General features: G+C 41.8%; 1 protein-coding gene across 1 annotated transcript in view; it reads left to right on the forward strand.

Moving 5' to 3' along the window:
* Window positions 1–9533, forward strand: part of fam222aa (family with sequence similarity 222 member Aa) — a 48835-nt gene extending 39302 nt beyond the window's left edge. The window contains exon 3 of the mRNA XM_008335532.3: window positions 7320–9533. Within this exon, the coding sequence (XP_008333754.1) occupies window positions 7320–8776 (1457 nt within the window). The 3' untranslated portion in view covers window positions 8777–9533. The remainder of the gene's footprint in view (window positions 1–7319) is intronic.
* The last annotated feature ends 2387 nt before the right edge of the window (window positions 9534–11920 follow it).

Consider the following 11920-nt stretch of genomic DNA (forward strand, 5'->3'; position numbering starts at 1 on the left):
TTGTCGACCTCATGGACCTTGATCTTGACCCAAGTGTCGTCCACATATCGGAACTAGTGGCTGGGATGTTCCCACGTAGGAGTGTAGAGCTCGGCTCTCCACTTCCTCCATCCTCCAGACTCGTTGAACTAGAAGTGGTGGTGAGGCAGAAATCCAAAAGGGCACAAATGTGGTCAATGGTCAGTTTGGTTCTTACCGGCAGGGGGTGGTCTTGAAGTAAGCGCATCCTCACTGTTGCTACTGCCTCTGTGGTGGGGATGCATGTAAAAAGTGATGTGACATCGTAGGAGACCATGGTCTCATCTGGGTCCAGTTTTAACCCCCTTAACTTGTTGGTGAAGTCCTGTGAGTTAACTATGTGGTGAGGTGTGTCCCCAACCAATGGTGAAAGGATGGAGGCCAGGTGTTTGGCGATGTTGTAAGTGACTGAGTTGATGCTGCTGATGATGGGTCTGAGTGGAGCTCCTTCCTTGTGGATTTTGAGGAGACCATAAATATGGGGAATGGCTTCTCCTGGATATAGCCGATGGTACAGGGGTCTGTCGATTGCTTTGTCCTTTTCCAGCTGTTGGAGGCAGCTGATGACCTTCTTTTTGTAGCTGTTAAATGTCTTTATTAATTTGTTGGTTTGTGCCAATTATGTGTCTCCATACTTGGGAAGAATAATCAAGGAGATTTCCTAAATATAAGACATTTTATTCCTTGTAAAACACTATAAATGAACAGATTGTGGAGGTGTAACTGCTGAATGTATTGTATACACTGTAAAACACAAAGTTTGTAGTACATGCTTGCGGACACCACCCTGCTTAACTTGACTGAGTGTCATATTTACATTTACATCATATTTACATTATAATAATTAAAATACTATAGCAAGCACAGAATACCTGTTTTATTTGGAATAAATCCCGATGTTTGGTGTACTGAAACATTTTGCTTTAGGCTGATCCCGTCCCTCCCACCAATGTTAATAAAATGTGCTGTATTCTTTGAGTTGCTCTACTGGCACCTACTGGATGATTCATTCTGAGCAATCGTAAAAGAAATTGTGAAACAACAAACACTGAAAAATAGTTTGTTTTTTAGAAAATATCTACATATTTTATTTATATAGTACAAAACATACCTTTTTAGTCTCATTTATGATTTGTTTTCAGAGTGGTCATAAGTGGAGGAAAAGATAAATAGTAATAATTTTGTTTCTCAGTTTGTTGATTTCTGTTGCTGTAAGAAGTGCCAGGCAACTCATAAATTTAAATGCTGCAGAAAAAAGTTGAGTGAGGAAGACATTTCCTCCTCCACTGTTAGATTATGCATTTGTTTGATGATTGTGATGACAGAAGCAGCTGTGGATTTAGACAGCTCTATCCTCGGAGAAATCAGTGCAGTTTGATTTTTATCTTTGCAATTATAGATAGCGAAGGGCTGACAAATAATTGCCTTGATTTTTTTGCCCTCCCTTGCTGTGTTGTTGTACAGAAAATCAGCCATCAGAGGAACAGAAGGAGATGAGTGTTCCTAAAAATGGCATTTCTGGTATCAAGCAAGCAGCAGGGTTCCCTTTTCCCCTCACATGCTCTTGAATTGATTAGTATTCTGACTGAGGGCATATTCAACATGTCTGCCCCCTGCAAGGCTGCTCTACCCTGTTGATCAGTGGCTCACACATGTGCCTCCTCCACTCTGCTCCCCCTCTTTCTCCTCAGGAAGCGCCTGTGGGGCACTGAGGTTTTGATTGACTGGCAGCTGAGTCCACATGACGCCTCTATTATTATCATCTCTACCTTGGCAGAGGGGCGGGGGCTACGTCCAGGGGGTCTGGCCGACAGCCCTTGCTTTGTGAGCCCAATAGTCAATTAGAGGCAGCGCTCTGCCGGAGACGAGTGGGATGCAGGGTTAATTGCAGAGGACCAAACAGCTGGCTCTATCAGGGCCCATTGTGTTTGCAGCAGTTGTCACGGCAATTGAGGCCTGGCTGTAATCGCTGACTAATCAACACTGTGCCAGATGACACCTCCATTAGCATAAGGCAGGTATTGTTCAGGATGTGGCGCTGTCTTTGCCCCCTCCTCTCTGCCAAGTCCTTTTAGAGGAGACTGAAGGAGGTGGAGCTAGCTAAGAGCTAAACAACAGCCAAAGGTCATGGGTTCCTCCAGGGAACCTCACTACACACCCCAGGCTGCGTCACATGTGACCGGTCAAAGTTTTCTCAGAATGCGGAATTCCATTGCAAGAGACTTAAAAAACGGCATTGGCCATTAAATGTTAATAGGATTAGTTGAATTACAAATTGACAGAGGTTTGGTGGTCTGACTGGGTCACAAGAGTGGCTATGACTAAAACATGACATAGATAAAGGTTGCTGTGTCAAACACTACTATATCTGAAGGACATTTAAAAATGTTGTGTGCATGAAGTTCTACCAGGATCTCATAATCCTGAGAGACAGACAAGACAAGAATTATGGAAAAATACTAGCTGTTTATAAATCATGGGCTGTGTGTCAAAATTGAACTCCTTAAAAGAAGTATTTACCAGCAGGGGGCAGCAGGCAGCAGATGGCCAGCTTTCACGATTTCTCTTTTGGTCAATCAAGTTCTCACTAATCAGTTCTTACACCCACTGAAATAGAGCCTGATGATCCTCATTTGATCCTGTCAACATTTCTGATTGATATGTTAACTGTTGGCATAGCATGCTATACATACTATACTTAAACAATTTTAGTAAAACCAAATATATTTATTGTCTTTCTGTCCTCAGACTTCAATAGAACGGCCAATAACTGTCTTCTTTAGGCAACTGAAAGCAGACATGTCTGGTTTAAAGTCTGGTTTCAGTCAGACTAACATAAACATGGTTTCATGCCATGCCACATTAACACCCACTGTGTTTGGAGTTGCACTAATACAGACTTTTTATTTTCCTTCATTTGTTATGCTTATGTCAGTAGTTGTCGTTACTTTTTTTAGTATTACCATCATAGTCTTGTTTGGTCAAAGATTATTATTCACACACACACACACAAACACACAGACAGACGACTCAGTTCAACAAAACAAGTCCTCTCTTCTCCTGCCTTTAAACCAGTGTTGTGTACGGAGATAAAAGTGTTGTTATCTGCTCATAATTCTTACACTTGAAACACTAATAAACACAGATTCCAGGCATTTCACTTAGACTTTTTGCTCTCCTCATTAATTTAAACTTCTAATTAAAATGCAAAGCAGCCTCGTGGTTCTCTGGATTTGGTGCTATACGCTCTTATAGTCACTGACTCCCTATCACCTCCTTTTATCCTGCTCCAGCTCCTCTACACCAACACAACTCATTTTTCTCGCCCTGCTTTTTCCCTCCTGTGATCAACACAGTTTGACCTCTCACTTGGTGTGCACAAAATTTAATGGATTTTTTTAAACAGTCTAATTTAACCAGTTCCCTCTTCATTGCTGTGTTGTACCCAGTGGACCTCATCTTCACTAGAACCTACGCCCTCCACACAGGCACAAAGAAAATTAGTTCATCAGAATTCAGAATGTACTGCTAGCTAATTAAAGGAGTGTTAATTGAGTGTTCAGAAATGGGTACCCCTTCACTACAGAAGGCGCACGGGTACTTGCGTGCATTCACAGCGAGGCACACACACACAAATCGCAGTGACAGCAGTGACAGTAAACCAAGGACGACGTGCTTGGGGAGTTTCATGCCAATCAAACATGGAGAGCAAATCTAGTGCCCATCCTCCCCAAAGAGAATGATTTATAAATGATACAGTTATAAAAAGATGTATATATAAGGATGTTTTAGGATGTTTTAAGACGATAGAAATCCCATGATTTCTAGATCATATCATGGCACACTATGAGCTCAGCCCATGTCTGTGCTGCCATGTTATCCTTTACCAGCCTCACTATCTCATCCTGCTCACTGGAAAGTGTATCGCTGCACAGATAGCCTCTCTCACTGTGTGCATTGTGCTAATGAGGGGTGGCATTTAGAGATGTGCTGCTCTGACACATGGGCGTTGTGTGCCAGGCACTGGGTGATTAAGGACGAAGGTCAACCCATTAATTGCCTCCCTGCCATCTCTGCTCCCTGGCCCATGATCTCTCAGAACTAATGCATGTGTCTGCCTCAGCTTTTATCTAATCTCATTGTAGTTCATTTGTGTGCTTGGTTTGTTTACATTTCTTTCATGTGCAAGTTTTCTGCCTCTTTACTTACTGCCACAGCAATACTAGCCCACATTTCTCTGTTCATTTACTGTAAGCTGTTTCATGTGCTGGTGCGTGCACATGGACTCCTGCTTTCAGTAAAGGGAAAAAAAGCATATTCTTCTATCCCCAGGGGAAATAATTAATCCTTACAAGGTTGTCGCATGTCGAAATGAAGCGAGTGTGAAGCATTTAGCCCAAGAGGCACTGCAGGCTGTCGCCGCACAGGCACCTGTTGTTGTCCCTGCCCTACATTTCATGAGAGAGCACTGAGCAGAGGATAACAACATGCTCCACTGATAGCAAATGAGACACACGGCTGCAGATTCAGGTTTGTGTGTGTGTGTCTGTTTGTCTTATTTTCTGCTCTCATGTGTTAAATTTGCATTCAAGATATGCACTGTAGAGTGTGCACAGGTGCAGGAAACCCCACACCTTATGAGAATCCGATGGCTCACACAAAGAGGGCAGTGCTGTCTCAGAGGGTGTTTATCAGCCAGCACCATCTGTATGCTGCTGCTCATGGCTATGATCTACTGCAGCACAAACCAATAAGTCACAAAGTGTCAGCCTAAAAGAGACTATTTCCTTTAACCTCCATGTCCTAACTTATAGACTTACTGCTCTGGAGGGGAGAGATGTGGAGACCCTGCACATCAAACATTGTGTGTGGATGTGGGTGTGTGTGTGTGTGAGAGACTGAAATTACGCCCCAGGAGGTGGCCAAACTTACTGCAATCAACTTTATCATACATTTTCTGATTCTGGAATCAGAAGCATCCAGAAGCTCATTTGCCTTCTCTCCTCTTCCTCTTCCTCCCCCTCATATTCCTTCTTTATGCCTGTGGGTTTTAATAACTAGAAGCTTTTGGGGAGCTGAGATGGTTTTGTAGGTCTCAAAGGCCTCTAATCCCTGTGGCCTGTGAAGTGTGAAACCCTTTGATGCCAGGTTGGTGTGCCAGAGGCTCTGCCTATTGACAAACAAGGACCAAGCTGGGAAAAAGCGACGCGAGAGGACTCTTTTCTTCCAGAAAAAATACAGGCCAAAGGACAGAAAATATAAACTCATTCAGGGAGAAGGAATAGAATTAGATACCCTTTAATGGATTTCCAGCCTGTTTTTTTTTTCTCATGTGGCAGTAATTAGGTGGAATGATGGGCATATTGCAGCTGGGAGCTCGTAGGGGTGGCAGGGCAGAAGCCCTTGATTTCCCTGAAAGCCAAGTATCTTTCCTCATTTAGATCATCTTATGATCAAAGTTGTTTGTTTTGCCCTCATGTAAAGATCAGAAAAATGATGCCATTCAATTTGCATGTGCACCACCAATGTTACTTAGCATGTTTTTCTCTTTGGAGCAAATTTAAATAGATCTTCTGTCAGTTTTCCTGTCAGAAAAGGGAATGAAGGGAATGCCACTGCTGTCGCCAGGGATGCTGAGCTCTGCCTCAGACAGTATGGGTAGATTTCAGATAGGCAGACTTGGCATTCACTGCCAGTCCTTTTACAGTAGCACTGTGTTCCTTTAGTGCGTTTAAAATTAGTCATGATTTATTTAAAACGATTTAAAAAAAATCTCTTTGAACTGTATTGTTCTTCCAGACACCGTGACTTCAGCAGTTTAGGTGCAAATGTTGTTTCAGGAAAATCAGTGTCTCCTGTCTCAGCTACCGGATTTTAAAACAATTTCTTTTATGATATAGATCTGGAAGATTTAATCATTTTTACAGTTGGAGGTCCATAGGGTTGCTGAAATGAACTAGACAGGTTATCTGTAATGGGAGCAAAAGAAATTAGAACTGTGACTACTTAGCTGTGGAGCCTCTTTAAAGTGATTTTGTGATGGGAATGGAGTGAGTCCCACTCAGAGGCTGCACCTCTGCAGACCTTCTTGGTTCTGCAGGACATTTGCTGACGGCACAGTTATGGCATTTAATTTTCCTTAGCCTTTAGTTATCTTTTACATAAAAGTGACATTTTTGAAGGGGTTGCAAGTCATTTATGGCACCTGATATATTGCTTGTAAATTGAGTTATTTTCCCAGCCCACTGTCATTTTTGTTGCACTGAGCTAAGTAGCCATGAAATTGCCTGAATAATGTCGTTTAAATCCAATCTCATTGCAGCCTCTCACCTCTGCCCAGCCCCCAAACAATGACACATGGTGGGCTTTTTAGAAATTGATTGAAAAGATATTTAGAAGTTTCTTCTTGTAGTTTATAAATGAAGAGTTTGCAAAGACCACAGTTTAAAAGTGTGTAGGGGCAACATTTACATAATGTCACCTACATTAGAATCTTAGTTCATGTAGAAATTGTATTTAACGACCAATAAAAGGGTTAATCAAGACTAATAAATTTAGCAGTGAGCTGATCCTGTCCCTCTCCCACACTTTTTCTTCTCTTTTTTGTGTTTAACATTTTAAAGGAAATTCCATTACTGTGTACTTTGAATTTGGGTGGCCTCTGTTTTTATTCCTGTAATTTCTCAATGTGTTACCTTTGTGGCCAAGGGTGAGACCCAGTAAGAGATGTTACTTACTTCTCAACTGTGCCATTGCAATTACGCAGGCTCTAACCACCTCACCTCCTTTTTGTCTCCCCTTGCCTAGTATCCAAGGCTAACCCAATTCATTGCTAAAGAGAGTCTAAATTAATTTCGCCATGCACTGATTTAACAGCGCCTAAGGTATCAGGCTTTGGCAGAACCAGTTTTTAAAAAGATCCATTTGTCTAGGGATGAACCTCCACAGGAGGTTGTGAAAATGAGATTGAGAGAAGGCTCAGATGGAGGAGGGGAGTGATGGAACATAAACCAGTGTCAGGCCAGGTCCGCAATCTCTCTACAGTTTTGTGTGATTTCATTCACCTGCTGTTTGACTAAGAGACAATGATATATTTCTTGCTCTGCTTCAGGAGTAGTCGCTCTGTGCCAGGTTTCTTTGTGGCAGGAAGATAGGTGTGATTGCAATTGTTTGATTGATCTGCTCCTAGATATCCCTGGTAATTAAATCTGGACTGATACCTTGTTGTTCTGCTTCCACAGACCTGTGTTTTGACTTACTCCGTCCTTCAACTCACATTTTGTTCCTTTTTTGTCTTGCAGGTGACCTTGTGCTGCCCACACAGTCCCCACGCTACCCCACTGCAGCAGAACTTGATGCTTATGCCCAGAAGACAGCCAACAACCCTCTGACCATCAAGATCTTTCCCACAAACATCAGGGTTCCCCAGCACAGGCACCTTAACCGAACTGTGAATGGATACGACACCACAGGGCATCGCTACGCTCCCTACCCACATATCCACACAGGGGGCTACCAAGGGCTGCTGGCTATTATCAAAACCTCTTCATCTTCATCATCGTCAGCTCCTACCTTTGTTCCTTCAAAAGGTGTTCTCAAGAATGCTGAAGGCAGACGGACTAAACTCTCTCCAGCCCACATAGCTATCGCACCATACCCACCTCCTAATAATAGCACTTTAGCCAGTGGTCACGGCCAAATGTTGTACCATGTTGCCCCCTCAAAGCCTCCAGAAGGTCCAGGACTTTCTGTTCCCCCAAATGTCACTGTAGCTGGCTCAGTCATACCCGTAACCGTGGGCCGTGGCCTTGCTCTGCCTCCACAGTCCAACCTCCCCTCTATCCAGAGCATCATCTACCAGATTAATCAGCATTGCCAGGCCCAGGCTCTGCAGCAGGCTTGTCATGGGGCGGTGACAGCACCATCAAATTCCAGCCCATCTAAGCAGGGAACAACAACTGTCTTAGGGGTCTCTTCTAGCTCCTCAGGTGGAGGCTACGTGGTAGGCATGGGCCCCCAGGCTAACATGGTGTACACAGGGCAAGCTCTACCAACTCAAAACACTGAGACAATGAAGACTGGTGTCTACACAGAAGGTATGGACTACATCCTCTGGCAGAAACAACAGCAACATCAACAGCAGCAGCAGCAGGCTGTGCTCCGCATGTACAGTGGAGGCAGTGGAGGAGGAGCCGCTAATAGCAAATCTCCTGAAACTTGTATTCCAGGGGGAGGAATAATGACTGCCCAAATGTCCTCCTCCTCATCCAGACCTTATCACCTGTCAGCTAGTGCCAGTGGAGGAGGCGGGCTGGAAAAAGTCAGCTCTTCACCTTTGAACTGTGTGGGTATGCATGGGAATTTCTCAGTGGGTCAGTACTTTGCCCCGCCGTGGAACAGCGTGCTGGTGACACCAGACAGTGACTGCTACAACCCCCAGGAGCTTTTGGGCACCTCCACGGGAGGCCCAGCCACAGGTCATCGAGAAATGGGCTACCCTCATCATCATCACCACTACCACCATCACAACGACCCTGCCATAGACAGCAGTGGAGGTCTGTGCTGCAGTTTTCCCAGCAAGAGCTTGTGCAACACGTCAGTACTGAGCAGCAGCCTGCAGTCCCTGGAGTACCTGATCAACGACATTCACCCACCCTGCATCAAGGAGCAGATGCTTGGCAAAGGCTACGAGACTGTGTCTGTGCCACGTCTGTTAGACCACCAGCATGCACACATCCGCCTCCCTATATACAGATAGAGGGGGAGGAAAATGAAGGAGTAGAAAAAGAAGAGGAGAAAGGAGGTGGAGGAAAGAAATCAAGAATTTGTGGATTAGTGAAGTAAATCAAAGTTAGAAAAACAATTTTCTTCTTTTTGGGTACAGAATCGTGGGAGCTTAGACAAGCGCAGTTATACTCTGTGACCTTATGTTTGGTTGTTTTTGAGACAGACTGTGGGAATCATAAATACAAAAAGTGATAATGATTACCAGAGAGGAGGAGAAAGAAGGGATTTCAAGATTCTCCAGATGTTCCACTGTGTGGTTTGCCAACAGGAATTCTGGATTAATTCATTTTTTTCTCATATTTGTGTTCTTGTTTTTTTTTTTCTTCTCTTTTTGTTTTACTTGCCTGGACTTCATTCAGAATCATAGCTTGACATGAAGTGTGTCCGCCACTTGTATCCCCCCATTCCAACTACAAATGATGAAGCTACTGTGTAGGTTGTCACTGAAATGGTCTTAAAAAGGGCCAGAACTTTAGGGCTGCTCAACATGTGAAAATAATTCTGCAACAGTAAATGGCATAACACACACACACAGACAGAAACACAAATTGTTGAAACAGTGAAATCACAGGCAGTACCTGGGTGTTATGTACAAGCATCTTAAGGTGGAATTTAACCAAGTTAGTACGATATTTGATTTTATTGCTGTTATAATTGATACATAAATTGCACTGCTTGAATCTTGTTAACATTGAAGTTTGGAATTGGGTAGTTTTGAAAATATTTAAGAAACTTGAAAAAACTTGAACCTATTTTTGTTTGTTGTTTTATATATTTGTAGGGTATATTATATGCATTGGCTGCTATGGGGGAAAGTGTTTAAAATGCTTTTATTAGTTTTAGTTTTTTATTATTATTGCTTTTGTCATGACTTAACAATTCCTCCTCAAGCTGATGAGCAGTATGTACGGTCCTGCTGTGAGACATTGTCACTGAGTTGGTTCTGTAAGAACCTGGTCAGAATTCTGTTCTTACCAACACTGGATTCTACAATAAATCTTGGGGAAAAAAGTATTTAAAGATGAATAATGTCACCGAAACGTACAAAAAGAAATGTTACAATGAAGAATGTGATTGGAGTGGTTATGAGCATAACCTTACATGTATGTTAATGTAGTGTGTGGCTGAGTGCATGTGTGCATTTTAGTTTGTTTCTCAAAATCCTCAGACTTTTTAAAATGTTTTCCTACTTTATTTTTTCCCCATCAAGACTTCAGCAGATTCAACAGACCCATGAACGTCATGTTTGAGTTAATGTATAGGTGGTTGTTCATTGGAGGCTTCGGATTTCACTGGAGCTACAAGAAAATCACCCTTTTATATAATAACTTGTGAAAGTAGCCGGTCGTCTGTTGTCACAATGACAGACAGACAGACAGACAGAGAGAGAGAGAGAGAGAGAGAGGCACAATGAAATCCTATTCTGGGTGGAGGGTGGAAGGTTCTTCTCTGCAAACAAAAACAAAATTGAAACAATCATGCCCTGTCCTCTGGTGTCAGATGAAACAAGACAACGCTCAGTGCCACTCCTTGTCCGTTTTAGCCCGAGGGTGGGATGCATTTAGCCTGGGCCAGTTTTAACTTGACGATTCAGAGCAGTAAAATATTTGTAATGACTGTGAGATTCCCTTGAATGTACTGCACTTAAATTACTGCAATGTTTCATCGCCTTGTGGGACTCAAGTGAAAGAGGAAAAATTGGATCAGTGCAGCAGTCTTGTGGTCTAAAATTAGCATTTCTTTTGTCAGTTAGACTTCAAGGGTAAATTGAATTTATTAACTGGAAAGAAAGAAGGGGAGGGGAGTTATTGTTGGGAAAAACTGGCATCAGTCTAGATTTATGAAGTGCAATTATTATGACTGTATTAACATTTTTTCTCTGAGCTTACACCAAAAAAAATGTAAAGTACAGTTGTTAACACATTCCCAATGTACCACATCCCTTATTCCTATTCTTTTTCTTGTTTTGAGCTGTAAAATAAATTTCTTTAAGAATATATTCAGAAGCCATTTCATGGCATGGAAGTCTGTCATTATTTTTAACACATTCCATGAAAAAAATGGGAAAATTGGGATGAAATTTCTACCTAGGTCACGTGTGAAGTTCATGACATAAAAATTTCATGACAAAAAATTTGACTAAAGTGTTTAGACTTTAGTCAAATATAAAAGGTTTGTTAGCATTTGAGTAAAATTTAAAAAAAGAAAAGGGAGGAGTCATGTAAAAACCCATTTCCAGAATAGAAATTAAACTTTTGACAATGCAATAAAAAGTGATATCTGTAATTTAGTAATTTATTTAGTAATTTATTTATGAACCTTTATTTATCGGTTAAGGGATTAAAAACCTAAAATCTAGTTTTCCAGCCTAGCTATATTTGTTCAACTTAACCTAATTAAGAAAAGACTTACAGCACCCTTTTTATAGATGAAAAAAAGCAAGTAACACAATGGGCCGTGTTCATTTTAATTATACTTCAGGATGCAAGGTCATTTGGTTTTGGTGTATCAAATTCTTTAGTTGCTCAATAATCAGTTGTCACAGCTGATTCTCTTCTCCATGACGTTCTAGGTATTTACTATAGAGAATGATTTAGACTGCAGACAGGCTTGTCGGGCACTCTTTATAAAGTCAACCGTCTGTTAATTGTGTAGAATGACAAAGAATTGCTTCAGTGGGACGATTAACCGATACGCGTCAATACGTGGACAAGCATAGGCAATTTGTGAGTGCATCGGTAAAACGATTGTAAATGGGTGCATTTTTTAAATTGAGCCGAATAATAAATGGGTCCCCTTCTCGACCCCCAAAATAGGGAAGTTCACAAATGAAGATACAAACATTATTTCCAATTTTTTTATCAAGTGATTTCTGCATTTCTTTATACACCAAAAAAGATTTTACTTCTAGACACTTTTACTCTGACTGAATAGGATGTAAGTTGATCTAAGAGAGTATGTATTATCTACTCACCTGTCAATGATGAATCAAAGGTTTGGCAATATTACGGATTTTATAGGGGAAAATGAGAACTTGTAAAGTCAGACGGAATTGGCAAAATATGTCCTGCTGCTGTACACTACACAGGGAGAACCACAAACCTTGATAGTCACC

Source organism: Cynoglossus semilaevis, chromosome Z (genome assembly GCF_000523025.1).
Source record: "Cynoglossus semilaevis isolate Cse_v1.0 chromosome Z, Cse_v1.0, whole genome shotgun sequence".
Classification (NCBI taxonomy): domain Eukaryota; kingdom Metazoa; phylum Chordata; class Actinopteri; order Pleuronectiformes; family Cynoglossidae; genus Cynoglossus; species Cynoglossus semilaevis.